Genomic DNA, 23,214 nt, shown 5'->3' on the forward strand with positions numbered 1-23,214 from the left:
GGATGAGAAAGATGATGTAGAGAGGGGCTGATGGGGCTCCAGGCTGAGGGGCTGGCAAGTGCAGAACCCCAGGGCCAGGAAGGGATTGGCCTGCTGAGGAACTGGAGGAACAGAAGTAAGGGACAGGAGGGCCTGAGAGGCAGCTGGGGCCACATTATGGGGAGTCTTGCAGAAGGGAGCTGGACATTCAGCTAGAATTTTCTTTCCTCTGTCTCTCTCTCTTTTTTTTTTTTTTTTTTTGAGATGGAGTCTCACTCTGCTGCCCAGGCTGGAGTGCAGTGGCGCAATCTTGGCTCACTGCAACCTCCGCCTCCTGGGTTCAAGCAATTCTCCTGCCTCAGCCTCCGGAGTAGCTGGGACTACAGGCCTGCACCACCATACCCAGCTAATTTTTGTATTTTTAGTAGAGACGGGCTTTTGCCATGTTGGCCAGGCTGGCCTCAAACTCCTGACCTCAGCTGATTCGCTCACCTTGGCCTCCCAAAGTGCTGAGATTACAGGCGTGAGCCCCCGCACCTGGCCAGTCTCTTTATGTTTAATTTTTAATAAAAAATATGAAACGCTTTGTGGATTGCCTATCATCTTTGGGCAGGGGCCATGCTAATCTTCTCAGTATTATTCCAATTTTAGTATATGTGCTGCCAAAGCAAGCACCTTCTGTCTCTTTTGATATAATGGTGAGTTTCATTTCAATCTTAAATTTTGCTGTTTCAAGATCTTCTTTGTTGCATTGCAACCTAAAAAGAATTAGCTCTGCCACCTGCAAGAGTCATTGGAGACTGGATGTGCTACCTCCATTTCTAGCAGTGGGTTCTTAATGGACTCAGGCAGTAGCAGCAGGAAATAAACGAATGTGCTGCAAAGGCTAGCAACCCTGAGGCTAGAGTTGTGATTGTATCCAACTGACAAACAAGTTCAGACATGAATAGTCTGGCCCAGTATCTTCCAATTGGAAAGCTACCGCTAACACTAATAGTTTGTTCTTAAATACTCAAGTGCTTTCATGTTCTCCACTTTTTCCGAGTTTAAATTTCCAGCTTCAAAAGTAGATTTTTCCACTTCTAAAATGGATCTATCTCCCTGCCTTTCTCTGCCCTCCTCCCCTTTCTGCTTTAGAAAGATCCTGGGAAAGCAAGCCTAGGTGTAAATGGTCTTCATCTGTGTAGCAGAATACTAGAAGGTTAGCTGGAAGGCATCTTAAGAAACAGTAGCTCTGACCTCATTCTAGTATTATTAGTAGAATTTATAATAGACTCCTATTATAAATTCCTATGTATCAGATGATTTATGTACATTTAATATCACAGCAACTTTGCAAAATGGATTTTTCTAAATCTCTGCTTAACAAATCAGAAGACTGAGGCTCAGAGAAGTTAATAACTGACAAAAGGTTGCATAGCCATAAATAGCAGAGGTGGGCCTCAAATAAAAATCTGTCTGATTTCTAATTCACCATCTGATTTCTAATTCACCATGCTAGCTTAGGTTATTTAGACAGACAGAGATTGATGGGGAAATAATAAGAGCCAGTCTCTCTCTCTCTCTCTCTCTCTCCCTTTCTCTTTCTTTTAACATCATGATTAATTGTAAAGGAGAATACAAAAGAGAGAAATAATATTTGAATACAATGTTTTTTATAAAAACACAGGTCTCCTTCCTTAAACCAGTTTTGGTAAGATTATTTTACTTAACACTTAATTTCTTAAAATTTTGTAGGACTTGTGATAAAATTTCAGGAATTCTTACAAAAGGAACTGCTATACTTAAAAAGAAATGTCCCTTGCTGTGAGATGGCCAGGGTCCAAGAGCTCACTGTGTACATCTCTGGCTGCTGCTCCTTCTTATTGGTCACATGATGGGCTGCTGAAGCACCTGCCAGTTCTGATATATGCCTCTGAAGTGCACTGAGAAACCAGGGTGGCCTAAGCTTGATTTGTCACTGCCTTGAGTGGTATTGCTGGGCCCAGGGACCTTAGCCAGATTCGTAAACACAGACTTAGGCTTGGTGCAAGACCAAGGGGGATTCTGGTTCTGGGCCAAAGAAACTGGGTTTGACCTTTTTAAAGACTTTTGCTGTAATTCCCCTGAGGAGTCAGTTTTACTTTACTGGGCTCATATAGGACTGTGGTTAAACCAAATATTCTACTCAAAGAACTAATACTTCTCTAAGGTTTGCTATGGACATTGGCAACATTTTCAGGACAAGGTGTGTTAGGCAAAATAATGGCTTCCCAAATATGTCCATGTCCCAATCCCTGGAACCTATGAATATACTACATGGCAAAAGATAATTCAGATAGCAGATATATTTAAAGTTGCTAATTGTTACGGGTTGAATTTCGTCCTCCTAAAATTCCTATGTTGAAGTTCTAACCCCTCAGTACTTTGAAAGGTAACTGTATTTGGAGATAGAGTTTTCACAGAGATAATTAAGTTAAAATGAGGTCATTAAGATGGGTCTTAATCCAATATGACTGGTGTCCTTATATGCAAAGACTAGGACACAGATATGCACAGACAGAAGACACAGGGAGAAGATGGCCATCTGCAAGCCCAGAAGAGAGGCCTCAGGAGGAAGCAACTCTGCTGACACTTGGCCTCAGACTCTAGCCTCCAGAAATGTGAGACAGTGAATTTTTGTTGTGTAAACCATCTGGTCTCTGGTATTTTATTTTGGCAGCTCTAGCAAACTAATACACAAATCAACTGACCCTAACATTGAGAGGCTACCCTGGATTATCAGGGTGAGCCCAGTGCAATCACGTGGATCCTTAGATGTGGAAGAGGGAGGCAGAAAATGAGATGAGAGTGATGTGATATGAGAACTAGACTCTCTGCTGCTGGCTTTGAAGATGGAGAAAGTGGGTGAAGAACCAAGGAATGTAGATAGACTCTGGAAACTGAAAAGGGGAGGGAAAGGGATTCTCTCCTTGAACCTCCAGAAAGCAACACAGCCCTGCTCTGCTCTCAGGAACTAGCTTGTTTAAGCGTTTGCTCTCAGAGCATTTTATCTCAAAGCTTTGGGGATTTGTTTTCAGTTACACTTTCCCAAGGTGTCTTATGTTTCCTCATCCTGACTCACTTCCTACCTCCCCTTCCTTCCCTCTTAACTCTAAAATGTTGGCACAGCTCTCTCCTTTGGATCTACTAAGAAGCTAGGTCATATTCATTTCTGATCTACCTTTACTCCCTTCTTAGGGAAGTCTTGTCATGTGTGATCTGACACTTGGCAGGATTCTAGACCCAAATGAATGCAACAGACAGCCTCTCTGTGTCCTTCAGTTGCAGAGTCTCAGTTGTAAGGTCAGAATTTGGGAGCTTCTTATTGACATGGTGCTCCTTTAGCTCTGTCACACCATGTCCTTTAACAGCCCTGGCATTACCTTTGCAAACTGCAATCCACACAAGGAATCATTATTGCAATCCGTAGTTAGTTGTCTAAAATTTCGAGTCAATGATGTGCTTGGCAAGCATTGTTGCTGGATATCCTTTCTAGGAATCTAATCTGGGGAGCACGCTGGTAGTAGTAATGGTGACTTTGTTTTCTTGTTTGTTTTAAATGAAGTTGAATAGAATAAGATAGCTTAAGAGTATAGTCAAAGGGCATCTACAAGGCACAGGTATTCTGGAAAAGGTGAAAGCTCAGAGCGGGCCATGTTAGTCACTCTTCTGAACTCCCATGGCTTGGGCTCATGCTTAAGCTGTGTGCCTTGTTTGCATATAGCATTCCCCATGATTTGAGTTGGCTGCTTTCCCAGCTGACAAGGTTGGCATATGGTGCTATAAAACACAGGTGGCTTTGGGGCCTGTACTTGTTTCCCAGGGCAGTTTTAACAGAGTACCACAAACTGGGTGCCCTCACACAACAGAAATTTATTCTCTAACAGTTTTGGAGGATAGAAGTCACAAACTGAGTTGTCAGCAGGGCCACGATCCCTCTGAGACTCTGGGTAGCATCCTTCCTTGCCTCCTGCTAACTTCTGGGGATGGTTGTTGATTCCTGGCATTCCTTGGCTTGCAGCTGCATCCCTTTAATCTCTGCCTTTGTTAACACATGGTACTCTCCCAGAGTATCTCTGTGTCTTCTTACAAAAACACCAGTTTATAATGGATTAAGGACCCAACCTACTGTAGTATGAAATCAACTAATTACAACTTTAATTTCCAAATAAGGTCACAATTGGAGGCTGGTATAGTTTGGCTATGTCCCCTCCCAAATCTCATTTTGAATCGTAGTTCCCATAATCCCTACATGTTGTGGGAGGGACCTGGTGGGAGGTAACCGAATCATGGGGGAGGTTACCCCCATGCTGCTGTTCTCATGATAATGAGTGATAATGAGTGAGTTCTCATGAGATCTGATGGTTTTATAAGGGGCTTTTCCCCTTTGCTCAGCACTTCTCCTTTCTGCCGCACGTGAAGGACATGTTTGCTTCCCCTTCTGTCATGATTGTAAGTTTCCTGAGGCCTCTCCAGCCATGCTGAACTGTGAGTCAATGAAACCTCTTTCCTTTATAAATTACCCAGTCTTGGGTATGCCTTTATTAGTAGCATGAGAACAAACTAATACATAGGTACTGGGGGGTTAAGACTTTTGGATGACACCATTTAATCCATAACAGGGCCTTTTCAGTAAAAATTCAGTGCCAGCTACTGTTAATGGTAGGAAAGAGGGTAATCTGGGAATAGTGAAGAGGGACAAATATCAAGAGGGCACGTAAGCCTGTAATGATAAGAAAAAATGGAAGATGCCTAGCCAGTTCACACTTTATCTTCTTAGATGATGTTTCACATCATGCTATTATTTACAGGTGAAATGGAACCCAGGGAGCATCTTTGACTTCTTTATTTCTAGGTTCATGACAGTTTAACATTTTTAAAATTTCATATTTTGAGGAATTCTAGAATGAAGAGGGGAGCTTAATCAACTAAGTATGACTCCAAATGTAAATTGAAATATACTTTTACAATATGTATCCATAGTGTGGTAGGTTTGGTAGACTGAATGATAGCCCCTCTAAATATGTCCATGTCCTGATCCTAATCCCTGGAGATTTTGAATGGTACTTCATGCAGTACAGACTTGGCAGATGTGATCAAATTAAGTATCTGGAGGTGGAGAGAGTACTTTGGATTATCTAGGTGGGCTCTAAATGCAATCACACATGTCCTTATAAAAAGGAGGTAGAGGAAGGTTACAGACAGACAGAAGAGGCCATGTGATAAAAGCAGAGTCAGAGATATGGTGCTATGCTCATTGGCTCTGAAGGTGAAGAAAGGTGCCATGAGCCCTTAGACAAGACAAAGAAACATCATTCTTCTGTAAAGCCTCTGAGAGAGAACAGTCCTGCTGCCACCTTGATTTTAGCCCCACAAGACTCACTTTGGACATCTGGACTTCATAATGGTAAGAGAACAAATTTCTATTGTTTTAAGCTACCAAGTTTGTGGTAATTTGTTATGGCAGCCACAGGAAACTAACACAGAGTATAATTCATTATTTTAAATGCAAAAATATGGTCGGGGGGTGGTTCATGCCTATAATTTCCGCACTTTGGGAGGCCAAGGTGGGTGGATCGCTTGAGTCCAGTAGTTCAAGACCAGGCTGGGCAACCTGGCGAAACCCCATCTCTACCAAAAGATACAAACATTAGCTGGTGGTGTGTGCCTGTGGTTGCAGCTACTTGGGAGGCTGAAATGGGAGGATCGACTGAGCCCCAGAGATCAAGGCTGCAGTGAGCTGAGATCACGCTACTGCACTCCAACCTGGGCAACAGTCTTAAAAATAAATACATAAACAAAATAGGCCAGGCGCAATGACTCATGCCTGTAGTCCCAGCACTTTAGGAAGCTGAGGCAGGAGGATTGCTTGAGCCCAGGAGTCTGAGACCAGCCTGGGCAACATGGCAAAACCCCATCTCTACTAAAAATATAAATTTAGACGGGTATGGCAGCGCGTGCCTGTGGTTCCAACTACTTGGGAGGCTGAAGTGAGAGGATCCTTCGAGCCCAAGAGGAGGAGGTTACAGTGAGCTGAGATCACGCCACTGCACTCCAGCCTGGGCAACAGAGTGAGACCCTGTCTCAAGAAATACAAAAACAAAAAATAAAGTAAAATAAATATGTCTTGATACACACACATAAGCACAGCAAGACATGAAAAAATACAGTAGAATGTTAACAATGGCTAACTCTATTGATAGGATTATCAGTGATTTTTTTGGCCATTACTATGATTTTCTGAATTTTCAAAAATGTCAAGAAAAAGTATAATGGACTTGTGATTCTTTTTCTATTAAAAAATTTAATGGAATATTGTTCAACCTTGAAGAGGAAGGAAATTCTGACACACGCTATAACATCTATGAAGGTTAAGGACATTATGCTACAAAACACAAATACCATATGATTCCATTTATTAGGTACCTAGAGTAGTCAGATTTATAGGAGCAAAGTAGAATGGTGGTTGTCAGGGGGTTAGGAGATGGAGTGGTTGTTTAATGAGTACAGAGTTTCAGTTTTGCAAGATGAAAAGAGTTCTGGAGATCGGCTGCACAGCAATGTGAAAGTATTTCACTACTAAACTGTACATTTAAAAACGGTCAAGATGGTACATTTTATGTATATTTATTACATTAAAAATTTTTTATTTCATTTACATTATAAAAGGAGAGCTTTAGTGATGCCCTTAAAAATAAATATGTGGTACATGATGTAATTTTGTTCTTTACATGAGGTTGTATTTTCTCACCTCCTTTTACACTCCCCTTGTAGCAGCTCGGGCCATCCTCCACAGGAGCTTCAGACTTGTCCCCTTGTCATAATTTTCTCTAACAATTCTCCTGGTTTTCCTTTTGTCTTTTTTTTTTTTTTTTTTACTTTTTGCTGATCTTTCTTCTCTGCCTATGAACATGGTCAAGTCTTCCGGGCTTTGTTGAACCTTTTGAGAGTAGGTTAAATAGTTGCTTCTTTCTGTAATGCTTCTTTCTTAAGCTTCTACAACATAATTTGTATGTTGGACATACATTCTCCTTACAGACAGACTCACACACCTCAAAACACTCCTCTTGAATTACCAATCTCAGGTGTTTTTCCAGACACCCATACCACAAGTCTATGTGCAATATGGCACAACTCCCTTTTTCCCTCCCAACCCCACTAATTTTACCTTCTATGTATTCCTGTAGTCCTAGCCCATCCCCAGCCTGTCTCGTCTGGATATCCTGGTAGTTCAGTTGGAAGCCATCCTCCATACTGCAAGCAGTGTTTTAGTCCATTTTGTGTTGCTGTAAGGGAATTCCTGAGACTAGAAGAACAGGACGGAAATGTGTTTCTCACAGTTCTAGACGCTAGGAAGTCCAAGATCAAAGTGCTGGCAGGTTATGGCCTGGTCTCTCTGCTTCCAAGATGGCTCTTTGAATACTGTGTCCTTCAAAGGTGAGGAATCCTATGTTCTTATATGGCAAAAGAACAGAAGAGCAAGAGAGCGTGAACCCACTCCCCAAATCTCTTTTTATGGCAGCATTAATCCATTTATGAGGGCAGAACCCTTGTGATGAAAATACCTCCCCAAGGACCCAACCTTCTAACACTGATGCATTAGAGATTGCATCCAACACATCAAGTTTGGGGGGCACATTCAGACCATAGAGAGATCTTTCTATAACAAAAACCTAGCCATGCTGCTTCCTGACTTAAAACCCTTCACTTAAGGTGCATACCCTTCAGCAAGGCACCTAAGACCCACCATGACACAGCCCCTACCTGCTGGGCCAGACTCCTTCCACCAGTCCTGCCACTGCCCCAGTCCCATAGCTCAAGATCAAGTTACCTTTTGATATGGTTTGACCGTGTCACTACCCAAATTTCATCTTAAATTGTACTTCCCATACTTCCCACATGTCATGGGAAGGACCCGGTGAGAGACAACGGAATCATGGGGGTGGTTACTCCTATGCTGTTCTTGTGATAGTGAGTTGATGGTTTTACAAGGGGCTTTACCCCCTTTGCTTGGCACTCATTCTCTCTCCAGCGACCCGGTGAAGACGTGCCTTCCACCACAACTGTAAGTTTCCTGAGGCCTCCCAAACCATGAGAAACTGAGTCAATTAAATCTCTTTTTCTTTACAAATTACCTAGTCTCAGGTATTTCTTCATAGCAGCGTGAGAATTCTCAGTATTCTTATTGTGCCCTGGGAGCAGTCTGCTGCCTTAACAGGTTATACTGAAGTAAACATTTATGTGTCTCTTTCCCAATAGCCCTGAAGCTCTTTAACGGTTGGAACCAGCTCTTAAGTCATTTCGGGGTTTCCAGCACCAAGCGCAGTGCCTAGCACATAGTAGGAAGGCACTCAGTCAATGTTAATGAATTAAACTGATTAGTAATAAGTGCTTTTTGCTGACATATTACATCCACAACCTACAATACATTAAAAGTCCTTTTTCCCTGATCACCACTGTCTTATAAATTTTGATTACAAGGACAAAAGAATGAAATCTTTTGAAGAGGAATAAGGCCTGGAGGTCATATAAGCAAATTTTCATTAAAATGCTGGTTTATTTATTTTAGTAGGGCCTATTTGGGGGAAGTCTTTTGACCCCAGGCCTTTTGACTTCTACCGTTTTAACAGGTAGGGCTGAAATGGAGTAGTTCCATGAATGTACGTTCTGCACGACATTCACCTGTTGGGTTCTTAAGAGTTTACCGATTTTGATCTAAAAGTAGGCGTGCCAGCAATATTTACAATCTCGCCTTCTAAGTCAATGCTTTTGGATCAAAGTCTTTTTGGATCCAGTGTAAAGTGGAGCCCCTTCAAAGGGAACGCACAGGGGAAAAAAAATCCAGCAAAGTATGTGTCCTAGTGGAGTTCTCAACTTCCCCAGGCTGCGCACCATCTATCGTTACTTGCCCCTCCCATCGGTCCGAGGGCCCAGTAGCCCCTGGTATCAGCAGAAGCCAGCAGCTTCCCTGGTGGGGCCGCCTGCCCACAGGTAACGGGCTTGCACACGGCCAAGGTACCTCTGCCCACGCCGCAGAGGCCGCCGCTGCTGGACAGCGCAGCGGGGCTCACGTGTCCCTGTCCCGCCACTGCACCAGGCTCTGAGCCCTCCCCCGCTGCAGGGCAGAGGCCGCTGGATCACGCGCACCCAGGCGGCCAAGGCTGGGCCCAGCCAATGGGCGGGCTGCATCCGCATGACCCGCGCCGGCGGGAGGGCGTGGGGAGGCAGGCCAGGCGCGCACGCTGCCGGGCCGTATCGCCGCCCCCGCCGCCGCCGCCGGGACTGGAAGTGAGCCGGCCGGGCCCCAAACGCCAGCCAGCCAGTGAGTGGGTCCCGCAGTCGCCCGCAACCGGGGCGAATCATGGCGGCCGCCAAGGTAACCGCGGGCCCGAGGCCGGGGGGGAGCGCGCCTGCCGGATCAGCCTGGGGGCGCGAGAAGCTCGGGCGCTCACGTGTCTGGGTTGGTGCCACAGGCGGAGCAAAATGGGGTGCCGGGCAGCCGTTCCACCTTGCAGCTGCGGGAGGGAGGGGGCCACTCCTCCCGGGCAGCACAGGCGGCCGGTGCAGAGACCGAGGCCCTACCTCGCAGCGGAAACTTTGCGGGCCGGACACTCCCACTTGGCCCGGGAGGGAAGTTGGTGCCTGACGGGGCTGAGCCAGGGCCCACGAGGAGGAGCGGGCGCGATTGGGGCCTGGTGCACCCTGGGCAGGCAAGCGCTGGCGGTCCTCTCGACCTTCCCAGTGCGCTCCTGCTCCTGACCCCGCTGGTTGTTGACTCCGGCTTCTTCCAGGGGCCACAGCCCGGGCTGAAGCCTGATCCTATTACGTTTCAAGGGCTCCGCCCTCCCGCGGGTAGGGAAGTCACTTTGACTTCCGTTTTGGAAACTGCCTGGGAGACTTGGCCTGCGCCTTTGTGAATAAAAAGTCCAGGGATTCTCCCCCTCCCCGTTTTCCCATCATTCCCATCTTCCCCCTCCCTCTCTCCATCTGACAACACTTATACCCGCCTCGGAGCATTTGAGAGGCTTCTTTTTGGAAACGATGGAACAGATTGTCCTGGGAGCCTGTCACTCCTGTGAAGTTGTACTTGAAAGGGATTCTGTGTAATGTGAATCATTCACTAACCCAGAGGAAAGGCAACTCCAACACTTGACCTTTCCTCTTTCACCATTTCTTGAAACCTGGACACCATTTCATTCTCTTTGGACTGCATTTTAACTTCTCTGGTAGAATACTATATTTAGTCCCAATCACTTGAGTCATTTGGAATTTATTGCTTTTAATTTAAGTTCATGAAGGCAGCCCTCTAATCAAGCCTATACAACTTCTTAGCTCATTTTAAGTGCAGTGAACTTAAATATACCTAACATTTCAAACATTTGTCCTTAATCAAAACTCTGTGATAACCCTCAAGAGGAAAACATGGCCAACACATCATATTCTTATTTATTCAAGCAAACTAATCACATTTGCAATGGAAATTGTAAGCAGACAAATACATTTAAATGCTGTTCTATGACTTAAGTCTTTCCAGGCTCCCCAAATCCGTAGGCTTCTTCATGTTGTTAGTCTCTGTGGCCTAAGTGGCTTTTCTCTTTTCTGTAATTACTCTGAGTTTCATCCTTAGGAAAGTACTCTGGGTGTGTGGGCTCATATATGTATGCATATAAACACACAGGTGTGCGTGTGTATATCTATAACTTCTCACCAGTGTCTCTGAGCATCACTAGGATTCAATTTTGGAAGCTACCTTAACCCTTTCAAGCCCAATAGCCCTTGACCTTTTTTTTGCATTAAATTTGCATGCAACCAAGGTACAAGGCTTGGTATGAACTAATTCCCTAGAGTAGGTGGGACTAAGTACCCATTCTTTACTGTTAGTTTTGTATCTGCAGGTGATGTAAATACTTTATTAGGCGATAAGGTAATTGAGGAACATAAATTGAGATGTGTGCATAGAAATGGAGTATAAGGCTTGAGTAATATTAAGTAAAATAAGTGACCTGGTGCTGTGGCTCATGCCTGTAATCCCAGCACTTTGGGAGGCTGGGGTGGGTGGGTCAGTTGAGGCCAGGAGTTCGAGACCAGCCTGGCCAACGTAGCGAAACCCTGTCTTTACTAAAAATACAAAAAAGCTAGGTGTGATGGTGGGCACCTGTAATCCTAGCTACCCAGGATGCTGAGGCAGAAGAATCGCTTGAACTCAGAAGGCGGAGATTGCAGTGAGCCGAGATTGTGCCATTGCACTCCAGTCTCGGCAACAGAGCGAGACCCTGTCTCAAAAACAAAAAACAACAACAACAAAAAACATAAAATAAGTGATATGGAAGTTAGTTCAACTCTTTGGTTGTACTTCTACATAATAGTAGAAGTATCACATATCAAGGGCAGTTGATTTTTAGCTAAGTATTGAGTCAAGGAAAATGAAATGTTCATTTTTACTACTTGGGAGCTTGTGTTTTTGTTTATGTCTTCATTTGCACTCACCTCTTTCTGTGATATCTGATGGCTCACATTGTATATACTTATTTTGCAATCCAACAAGATTATAAAAATCAAGTCCAAGTAGATGGGAAAAACAGGACAAAGGGAAAGTAAGACAAAGCCAGGACTAAGGTTAGTGGAACACTATGTGCTTACTAGAGGTGATTGCATTTTCTCGCAGCCAAAGCAAAGAGGAAATGATCAGGTCATTTACTTGGGAGAGAAGTCTCCTTATACTGTTCTCTGAGAGCAGTTTTTTTTTTTTTTTTTTTTTTTGAGATGGAGTCTTGCTCTGTCCCCAGGCTGGAGTGCAGTGGCGTGATCTTGGCTCACTGTAACCTCTGCCTTCTGGGTTCAAGTGATTCTTCTGCCTCAGCCTCCTAAATATCTGGGACTACAGGCACGTACCACCATGCCCAGCTAGTTTTTGTATTTTTAGTAGGCCAACATCATGTTGGCCAGGCTGGTCTTGGATCTCTTGACCTCGTGATCTGCCTGCCTCAACCTCCCAAAATGCAGGGATTACAGGCGTGAGCCACCGCGCCTGGCCGAGCAGTTTCTTTTATATGCTGTGAGTGAACTGCATTTGAAACTACCTTGTGACCACAGATATATGTCTGTGGGTTACATAAGGCCATTTCTTATCATGTCCTTCATTATAACTCAATGGCAGTGCAGTAAATGTGGCCTTAAAAGGTCCCTCAATGAAGCTGCTGGTCTAACTTATTCCAAGAATGTCCCTTATTGAGCTGCCTTTGGGCATCATCTTTATCGGTTGATTCTGTTGGCAGCCTGAGTTAAAGGCTGTGTTCCTTGCTGTTTCCCTGGAACATAGCTATTCTACGTTGCCAGCTGAACACAGAGCCGTAGGAATAGGGTTGGCATTCCCTCTTAAAAGGTGAGGAGGCTGGATAGGAGAGGACTTCACCTCAATGGAGTGTTAGGAAATTGGGCTGAGACTCTGGGGACTCAGCAACTCTAGGAGAATTCCAACACTCACTGCACTCACTGTGACAAATTGTTTGAATATTTAAGCAGATTTGATATTTTCTGGATAGATGTAGCCACAACTAGCAATTAGTTTTCTGATCTCCTCTTTTTTTCTTTGGTCTTTATACTTATTTAAATACAACTAATTATTCATGACCTTCCTTTAAATAGTTTTAATGGGGAGATGGAGAATCCAGTCTTTGGCTGCTTTTTATTTTGAATTTTGCCATGAAGATTACTAGTTAATGGTTCAAGAAGTGTTTGTTTTCTTTCGTGAATGAACATTAATCTAAAACTCTTATTATTCTGAGATTAACTCAAAAAGTGTCCATTCTCTTGCTGCCTACTTTTGTAGGAATAATCCTTGTGGGTTCCCTTGTTAGATCTGCCTGTACTATTTGTGTTGTTTGAATATTTCTTTTAAACATTTCCCAAAACTGCCAGCTCCATAAAAAACAGTTTTAAAAGGTGGTAATTGAGAGGTCACCCTTTTCTTCATCTCTGCCCTTTTCTTGGTTAAAGGAGAGCTTTCTTCTTCGTCATTGGTTAAATTTATGAGTTACGAATGGTATAATTAAACTATATGAACCTACTAAAAGTTAGAATATGCTCCCTTGAGTTCAAACCTGTGAGATGTTCTGGGGTAAAACTGAACACAGACCAATAATTTGGGTGAAATTAGCCTAGAACTAAAAGAAGGACATTTGGGGGCACATTAAAGCATTAATAATAATGACAATTTGGTCTGTAGGACTAGTACACTTTGTATTGACTTTTCATTCTTGGATGAGTTGTTGCTGTGATCATTGATTCATTTATGTGTATTGTGTTCTTTCCAGTGTTGCAAATGGGACTAAACTGAGAATAGTAAAATGAATTGTTAGCTGGGCATGGTGGCACGCATCTGTGGTCCCAGCTACTTGGGAGGCTAAGGCAGGAGGATCACTTGAGCCCAGAAGGCAGAGGTTGCAGTGAGCTGAGATAGCACCACTGTACTCCAGCTTGGGTTACAGAACGAGATCCTGTCTCAAAAAAATAAAATAAGATAAAATAAAATAAAGTAAAATAAAATAATAAAATGAAATAAATGAAATGAATTGGATTCCATTTTGGTGTTCAAGAAAACCAAAACCATTCCAGGGGGCTAAGTTCTCCGATGGAAATGCCCTACTACAAGGTTTGTGGGAGCAGTAGGAGAAGAGGAAAGAAGGTTTGAGTTGTTTTTATGCTACCGTGATGATGATGATTAAAACAAATATCTGTGGCTCCACTGTTTGGGTTTTAGGGGTTCTTAACTTGTTAGAGCTGGATGGCCTTGGAATTTATGTTAACACAATGATCTTTACTCTTTCCCTCCTCAGTCCTGTCCCCTTTTACCAGGAGAGTCCTAGAAATGGAGTCCCAGAAACATTTGTTATTGGTCCAAATTCCCATGAGTGCCTTTGCTTTTGGCACTGCTCTAGGCCAGTGATTCCCTGCATGTTGAAGTCTTCTGGACTGGTATAAAAAACTGCTAATGCCTGGATCTCACTCCAGAGTCCAAATTGGACTTGGGTATGGCCTGAGCCTCAGGATTTTTGAAAGCTTGACAACCACTGTTATTTTGGTGCACATTGCTTCAAGAGACCTGCTGGCTCCTTCTTGGAGTAAGAAAGGAATGCAGTGAGATTAAGTTAAAGTCCCTGGTGTGTCAGTTCAAAGGAGGGGTATGTAGGGGTTTCTCCAAATTTCTCGTCTTTCTTGACAGTTTTGTCTTAGTCCTGCCTGGTGTCCCCAGGGTGCTTAGGCATCAAGTTTATACAGTTTTGTGATAATCCTAGAATAGAGGTTTTAATCCCAAAATTGACTGAAAGCTCCATTTGTCTCCTGCAGAGTCTCAGTGGTTTTTTGTGATCAGAGAAGGTGCTGGAGGAGGGAAGCATTACAAAGAGTAAACCTGGTCTCAGAGCCCTCTCTTGAGCTAACCTCATCCAGGGCCATGTGATGCCAGTGTTCCCTGGCTTAGGTCATACGGCTTTACAGCAAATAGAGGGTTGGAAAGGTGTGGGGAGAGTTGAAAGGTGATGTGTAGTGTAAAAAAGTCAGGGAGCAGGTCTTTTTTGAATATTGAGTTCTTTTAGAAGATTGTCAGAGGAGCTCTGATTCCTCTGTGCTTTGGTCTCTTGGACCTTTAGTCCCATGACCAGTCTCTGCTTTTGATGAATTCTTAGACGGAACCATTCCTCCCTTTGTTCTCCACTATGTGTGAGGATTATCTATTATGGCATTCCTGCTGAGCACTTCCTCCTCTCTGGTTGGCATTTGCTGCCTCATAAACACCTACAGATTTCCTCATAAGACTCTGTGGGTTTGCCTTAGGGTGGACCTTGCAACAGAGGAATGTGTGACGCTGAGACGTGTTGGTTCTGCTTGGCGGTAAGGAGGGGGATATGCCTTTGTGTAGTGATGCAATTCCTTTAGCAAAGTATTTAACAACTACTGAGCAAACCCTATTTTCATGGCCTGTTTAACCAGACAGACCCTCTAATTGGGTGAAATGAACTAAATTAAATGTCCTTCTAAAAGTCACCAGTAACCTCAGTTCTAAACCTGTTGGCTTGTCCTCATTTCTGGCCTCACATGACCCTGTGTCCTACCCTTCCTTTCTTGCCATCTGCTTTCATGATGTCCCCTCTCATTATTGGCCTCTAGCCTCTCATATTACCCCTTTATTCTCCTTTGCAGGCTGCTGCTTCTTCTTCTTCCTTCTTCTTCATCCTTCATCCTTTCTCCTCCTTCTTCCTCCTTCTCCTTCCTTCTTTCTTCCCAGCAAAGATATATTTTTATTTTAGTGTTTAGCAGCATGACATATGCATACAGAATGATAGTACACTTTACCTTAGTCTTCAAAACAGAATGTACTAGTTTACCAATGAGGAATTTTGGCCAAAAATGTAGTGTTTTTCCCTTCCCTGTACAGGTCAGGTATATGTAGGTCCAGCACGAATGCTGCACCTTTTGAGAAGCATTACTTTAGCAAAAATCTAGAAATCTTTCACTTTTTCTGAATCTAACGAAGGGTCTTACTTTCTATTTTTTTAAATTTACATTTTTAAAAATAATTTCAACATTTATTTTAGATTCCGGAGGTACATGTACAGATTTGTTACCTGGGTATATTGCATGATGCTGAGGCTTGGGGTACAGTTGACCCCATCACCCAGGTACTGAGCATAGTACCCAATAATTAGTTTTTCAACCCTTGTCCCCCTCCCTCCTCCCTCTAGTAGTCCCCAGTGTCTATTGTTGCCATCTTTGTGTTCATGAGTACCCATTGTTTAGCTGCCACTTATAAGTGAGAACATGTGATATTTGGTTTTCTGTTCCTGCATTAATTCACTTAGGATCATAGCCTCCAGCTGCATCCATGTTGTTGCAAAGGACATGATCTTGTTCTTTTTTATATCTGCAAGGTATTCCATGGTGGATATATACCACATTTTCTTTATGCAATTCACCATTGATGGGCACCTAGGTTGGTTTCCTGTCTTTGCTTCTATGAATAGTGTTGCGCTTTGTGGGCTTCTCTTCGTTCTGCCTGGACACCTGGAAGGTTAGTGTCCCCCAAGGCTGTGCCTGAGATCGTCTCCTCCCTCCAGTTCCTGCCGCACTACCTGCCCCCTTAATGGGGATTGGCTCCTTGACACTCCTCAGCTTGGGTGGCTGTGTCAAGCTCTAGCCCTGCGCTTTTAGCTGTTTAGTTTGAGCTGGAAAACTCAACTTGTCTGTCTCAAAGATATTTCAAACTCTGCTGACCTAGAACTCACCAGTTCTTATAACTGAATGCATCTTTTTGGTCATTCCTGACTTCAGCCTGCAGCTTCACTTTCCTAATAAAGTTTCTAGTTAGTTCAATTAAGTACCTGTTATGGGCAGATAGGAGAGACACCATCGGCCTAAATTGGATGTGGGAAAAGAGGTGGATCAGTGAAACCCTTCTATGGCCGTGGAGCATGTATGTCCTATCTTCTCTGTTCAAATTCAGGTCGTCTTTATTTTGTAGCTGTACCGTTGCTGTAGCTCCCACTGATCCCCTTGCCTTTGATCTCATCCCTACACCTTCCTCTCCATTCTGTCCAGACTGCCAAAGGATTTTTCTAAGATTGGCTCTTGTTGCCATGATAATAGCAGTACTGTGTTCATGGGTACAGTACTTAACAGCTTTAAAAAATGCAGTAGTGATGACTACTGTTTGTCAGTGCCTACACTGTGCTGGGCTTCCAAAAACAAGTAAGCTACTAGATTTGTTTTCAAGAAGCTCAAAGTCTTCAGGGATTAATATAACCAGATAATATAAAGACCCAAGCTTCATTATTTGATCTTTATAATCATCTACAAGGTAGCAGGGAAGGTGTTGATAACCTCATTTGTCAGATAAAGAAACCTAAGGCTCAAAAAGGTTATGCAAATAGTAATAATAATATTAGCATATATTTAACACTTGTAAAAGCCAGACACTGTTCCAAGCACTTTATATCTACTAATGCAATCTTCATAACAATCCTATGACATGTAAGTGCTCTCAGCTTCATAATACACATCGAGAAACTCATCTGTACAGAGTAGTTAATTTCTTTGAGGTACAGAGAGATTACATAACTTGCCCAAGATCACATAGCTTGTAAATAGGAGAGCTATGATTTCAACACAGGCAGCCTGGCTCCAGAGCCCAAGCACATAACCAGTGTGCTGCATTGCCCTCTTTAATTTACCTTGCTATGCAGTGTGGCTTCTGTTGCCTGCAGAATAAAATTTAAACTCTTTAGCCAGCTAAAATCTCTTTGGTCTTGGCTGCATTTTCAATACTTTTAATTTAATACTTTCCCAGTATTACCCCAGACTCATTCGATTTTCATATTCTTCACAGCAGTTTGTGAATGGGACATATCAACCGCTGTTCGTATTTCTTGCCATAAAGCTATGGCAACAGGGTAGCAGGATAAAAGAGAGCCTGTTTATTTGTTTGTTTAACATAGAGGTCAGTCAGAGACAGAAATGTTTCTTTTCTTTTTTTTTTAGCCTTTGTCAGAAGGAAATACTTCTTTTCATTTCTCTGTATTGGTGGGCAGATATATATAGATTTGTCTGAGTTCTTCTCTTCAGTTTTCAGAAGGGGTTATGGTTCTGTTTTCCCATTTCTTGAAGCCCCTGTAGGAATGCTAAAACCTATGTCCTAAGATTACAGTTTTTATAGTTGGTTTGTTCTAATCAATATTCAGATACAGTCCACACATGGCTGGTTGATACGTCTTTTAAATCTTGTTAATCTATAGGTTTTCCTGCCCCCTTTTTGGTTGTTTCCTTGCAGTTTATTTGATGAGGGAATTGGGTCATCTTTCCTGTAATTTCCCACAATTTGGACTTTGCTGATTACATCTTTGTGGTGTTGCTTGGTCTCAGTATTTCCTGCAAGTGACGGTTTAATCTAAAAGCTTGATCAAGTTAGAGTCTTTTTTGGTTTTGGCTAGAATACTTCCTAGATGGTGCTTAGAGCTTCCCATCACATTGCTGGGTACTTGGTACTGGGTACTCACATGAGGAAGCACCTAATTCTTGGTTGTTTCTTGTGATGTTACATTTTGGTCAGTGGTTTCAGATGTTGTCATCTTAAGTCCACCAGCTTTTTGCATAATGGTTTTAATCAGCTAACTTTAAATATTAACATTTGCCCTTCCTGGTGCGTTGAGTTAAAAGTGATTTTCATTATTTAGCCTCTCCGAGTAGCTGGGACTACAGGTGCCCGCCACCACGCCCGGCTAAATTTTGTATTTTTTAGTAGAGATGGGGTTTCACCGTGGTCTCGATCTCCTTACACACTCTTATGTGTATGTATGCATATTAGGTATGTATGTATGTCTATATATGAGTATATATCATTGTTATAAAAAGAGGCAATTAAAATTCAATTGGATATTAATTAATGGGTTTAGAGTTTATGTTCGGGATGATGAAATGGGTAATGGTGATACAGAACATTGTGAATGTACTTAATGCCACTGAATTGTATACTTAAAAATGGTTTCAATGATAAACTTTATGGTATGTATATTTTACCACAGTGAAGACAAATTAATTGGAAAGGGATTGTAACACATTGAATTAAAAAAATCCAACACAACATAATGAGTGATAATTATTGCTCCCTAAAAGGAGCCAAAGTGAGATGGAGAGTAGACTGATAAAGCTTTCTTTACTGAAGAATGCTAGCTAATAAAGGTAGAAGCTATGCTAGAATTAGAAAAAGGAAAAAAATTGACTTTGCCACCTGCAAGTAATAATTGATTCAGGCATGGATTGTCATTGGATGCTGAAGCCTTTCAGTAAAAGACTGTTGGAATTCCCATTGTCTCAATGCATCGCCTAGTAAATTACTTGCTGTTTACAGAGGGGAAAAAGTACCCTTACAATGGAGAAATCTGCTTCAACCAAGTGATCATCAGCAAATGGGATAAACTAGCATTATGTTACTGACTGATATTATGCAATGGGAAGTATACAACATGAACCTAAAAGTGTTCTTGCCAAAAATATTTAATCTGAATGTAATTGTGAGGAAACAATCAGACAAATCCAGAAAGTAGGACATGCCGCAAGACCTCTGGCTTGACTTCAAAAATGTCAGTGTTATGAATGAAGAAGGCTGGAATAAAGGCGACTCCCGAAGAGACCTGATGACCAGATACAATGCTTGAGCCTGGATTAAAAACAAATAAAGAAAAGAATTGGAACAGCTGGAATATGGGGACCATATTAAAAGATACTGTATTAGTTTGCTAGGGCTGCCATAACAAAGTACCAGAGACTGGATGGCTTAAACAGCAGAAATTTATTTTTTCACAGTTCTGGAAGTTAAAAGTCTGAGATCGAGACCCCAGCAAGGTTGGTTTCTCCTGAGGCCTTCTCTCCTTGGCTTGTAGATGGGTGTCTTCATGTGGTTCCCTCTGTGTCTGTATCCTAATTTCCTCTTCGTATAAGGACACCAGTCTTATTGGATTAGGGTCCCCTTCATCATCTCATTTTAACTTAATAACCTTTTCAAAGACCCTATCTTCATATATGGCCAGTCATCTTCCGAGGGGCTGGGGTTGGAACTTCAACATATGAATTAGGTGTGGGGGACACAGTTCAGCCCATAACAGTTATTGAATCATTAAAAATGGCTTAGGTGAGATAACGATGTCAAAGTTCTGAAGGGAAATGATCTTTGCTGCTGATTTATTTTGTGTTTCCTCCTAGATTTTAAACTCTTGAGGACAAAGACCTTCTCTGGGCACAGATATGCCTCAGAGTAACTGTTGCATATCATTCAGACACTGCTGGTTGAATTGTCCATTTACTTGGCATGCCAACACATGGCAAAGTAAAGGGGGAAGGAGATTTTCTGCTGCATGTATGTGGTTTGTTGTAAACCTTTTTCTAATAATCCATTTGCTCAATCCCCTCCATCCCCCAACAAAGTAATAAGATGAGAATTTGGAAATACTTGAGTTGTGCATGGGTAATCGCCAGGTGAGCACATGATGGAGAATCAGAACGTCAGAACAGACCTTGGCAGGGGTTGTGCTGTCCCGAATCTCTATGACTGCTTCAAAAGGAGGCACCTAGAGAAACTCTCCCTTGTGATTTAAAAAGCCCAGGTACATTAGAGGGCAAAATTCCCAGCAGGTCCAAACAATGTGTTCCATTGCTGCTTGGAAATCAGCAATCAGGTGGCTTGAAGGACAAGAGGGTGATATCCTGTCTCTTCTTTGACTTTGTTGTGCCCACTGGCAAGGAGTTTCATTCACTTCTGAGAATTCACACACTCATTTTATTGCAGGCTGATGTTGATTCTGAGTTTGAGGATGCCACCATCTTTTCATTGCCTCCCAGCTCAGTTCCAGAAGTGAAAGCTCAGTCCTAGATTCTTATTTTATGGTGGTTCATGGAGATTTCAGTTAATCCATTTGTGGTGTCCAACAGCAACTTGAGAAGAGCCTGGTCTTGACCTTTGCCCAATTTTCTATTGGTTTATTTGCTTTTTCACATTGATTTGTTCTAAGAGTGCTTGTAAATGAGGAACGTTGCCCCTTTGTCCTATCTATTGCAAATTTTGTTGTTGTTTTTCTTCTCAGTTGTTGTTTAACTGATTTATATTCACTTTTTAAATTGTTATGTCAAATATTTATCATTTTTTTCTTTATGGCTTCTGGATTATATGGTTTCTGAGTTTGTCATGTTTGAAATCAGCTTCCCTACTTAATATTACACAAGAAACCACCTGTGTGTTTTTCTAGTGCTTTTTGGAATTCTCTTTCTCTCCTTTTAAAGATTAACTCTGATCTAGCTGTAGTTCTTTTGGTATAAGATGAAAGGTAGGGAGCCAGTTTAATTTTTGTTGCTCAACCCCAGGAGTTCATGACCCTTCACTAGTGCCACATCATCAGCTAGAGAGACCTGCTGCTAATTCAGCCTGAATCTGCTGGTTCAGCCTTCAGAGGAAATCTGATTAGTTCAGAAAGCCAAGATCACCTCCCTGCAGGGCTCAGGTATCTGCTGCTGCCTCAATCAGCTAGGCTGCTCTGAATATGAAGAGTAACTGGGAAGCAAGGCGCTGCTAGATTGTCTCAAGTTGTGCTGTTTTCATTCAATCGTTACTCTCTTACTTTTAGCAGATGAGAAAACAAGAGGTCATGCTGCTGGTTAACAGTGGAGTCAGATTTTTGTTTTGTTTTGTTTTGTTTTTTGAGATGGAGTTTCACTCTCGTTGCCCAGGCTAGAGTGCAATGGTGCGATCTCTGCTCACTGCAACCTCTTGAACCCTGGTTCAAGTGATTCTCCTACCTTGGCCTCCAGAATAGCTGGGATTACAGGCATGTGCCACCGTGCCTGGCTAAATTTTTGTATTTTTAGTAGAGACGGAGTTTCTCCGTGGTGGTCAGGCTGGTCTTGAACTCCTGACCACAGGTGATCCACTCGCCTCGGCCTCCCAAAGTGCTGGGATTACAGGCGTGAGCCACTGCACCCAGCCGCAGTGGAGTCAGATTTAAATGTTCCATTGCAAAGCTCATGAAATAGGAAACATTCTATGAGGGGAATCTGGTTGGAGAATCCTGGAGGAAGAGGCATTTGACTTAGTCCTTGAAAGAACAACATCATTTTTTAAACTTCTCATTATGGAAATTTCCCAAAAAGTACAAAACTGGAATAGTATAATTAACCCTCATCTCCCTATCTAGCCAGTAGTAATCATCAATTTATGGCCTCAGTATTGTTTCATTTATGCCATGCCCTCTTTCCTCCTTCCATCCCTACTTTTTTTTTTTTTTTTTAATTAAATTTTTATTTTTGGAGACAGGATGTTGCTCTGTCACCTAGGCTGGAGTGCAGTGGCGTGATTATGGCTCACTGCGGTCTCAACCAACAGTCCTCCCACCTCAGCCTCCTGAGTAGTTTGGACTACAGGCACATGCCACCATGCCTGGCTAATTCATCCCCACATGTTTTTCAAAGCAAACTCGGCCATCATATCTGTAAATATTTTATGTATCTCTAAACAAGATTTCTTCAAAGCACAATCACAATATCATTATTATACTTTAAAAAAATGTGATAATTCTTCAATATCTTCAAATAGGTGTTCTGTACACATTGTACACATTTCCCATATTGTCTTAAAATTTTTAAAATAGTTGTTGAATCGTCATGTAAATAAGGTTCATGCATTACAATTGATGTGTCAATTTTCTTTTTTTTTTTTTTTTTTTGAATTACAAAGCTACCTTTAATACTTTTAAGCCCCACAGGAATAAAAAACACTAGGAAGGGGAACCGCCTCACCCCAGGTGTGGCCCATAGGGAGAGAGGCTACCTGAGGGGAAGGAAGTACAAAAGGGACCCACTGCAGACACATGGCAAAGGGAAGCCATTGGTGCTTGGACCTCTGGTCACTACTGGAGGAAACGCGAGTGTGGTGGGACTGGCTCCAGGCACACAAGTGAAGGGCAAGAGAGATTGGAGTGAAGCCACAAAGCTACTTGGGTTCCTCCTTCTTCTCATTTGCCTTTTTCTGCTTCTGCTGCATGATCTCCCAAGTCCCTGGGGGTAGAGATGATAGGGCACTAGGAGGTATCAGAGGGCAAAAAGGAAACGCAGGAGGATGAAGGGCACAAAAGAGAAGATAGAAGTGGATGGGACTAAGCTCAACATTTGGCTGCTGTACTCGCATCCTAGGAGAACAAGAGAAAGAGAGCTGAGGCTCAAAAGGCAATCAGTCTCCATCCTGCAGTTGCCCAAGAGGTCAGAAGTCTGGCCACACAGGCCCAAGGCTCTCTATTCTTACACCAGTAAGAAGGTTGGGAGAAGGGAGGAGAACCGGGAACAGCAAGGCGGGCCAGAAGCACTGGGCTGTCATAACCACAGCTGTATCTGAAATGGGAAGCTCCCTGCCCTTGCCCTGAAGGTCAGACTGGGGGATGCTCAGAAATCAGACTCTGTGTCCTAATTTTCTTTTGATCTCTGGATTCTGTTGCCTGCTCAATCCTGTGCTTTCTTTTCCTCTGAAGGACAGTGTCACATAATGGCTTAAATCATAGATTTGCACTCAAATTAGGGCTCTGCCACTTGCTAACTGTGTGACTTGGGGAAGTTACTCAACCGCTCTGTGCCCCAGTTTCCCCATCTGTAAAATGGGCATAACAGTGTCTACTCCTCGGGGCTGTT

At 42.8% G+C, this 23,214-nt stretch overlaps 1 protein-coding gene and 1 non-coding gene across 3 annotated transcripts in view; one reads left to right on the plus strand and one right to left on the minus strand.

Annotated features, from left to right (window-relative positions):
• Positions 1 to 548: 548 nt before the first annotated feature.
• On the minus strand, positions 549 to 654 carry LOC116809785 (U6 spliceosomal RNA). Its single transcript, XR_004369970.1, has one exon. It is a non-coding gene; the product is annotated as a U6 spliceosomal RNA (small nuclear RNA).
• Positions 655 to 9,222: 8,568 nt separating this feature from the next.
• Positions 9,223 to 23,214, plus strand: part of SLC25A13 (solute carrier family 25 member 13) — a 200,423-nt gene continuing 186,431 nt past the window's right edge. For both annotated transcript variants that reach the window (XM_032760934.2, XM_032760937.2), the window contains exon 1: positions 9,223 to 9,376. In XM_032760934.2, the coding sequence (XP_032616825.1) occupies positions 9,362 to 9,376 (15 nt within the window). In that variant the 5' untranslated portion in view covers positions 9,223 to 9,361. The remainder of the gene's footprint in view (positions 9,377 to 23,214) is intronic.

The sequence above is a fragment of the Hylobates moloch genome, unplaced genomic scaffold, assembly GCF_009828535.3.
Source record: "Hylobates moloch isolate HMO894 unplaced genomic scaffold, HMol_V3 SCAFFOLD_1, whole genome shotgun sequence".
In the NCBI taxonomy this organism is placed as follows: Eukaryota; Metazoa; Chordata; class Mammalia; order Primates; family Hylobatidae; genus Hylobates; species Hylobates moloch.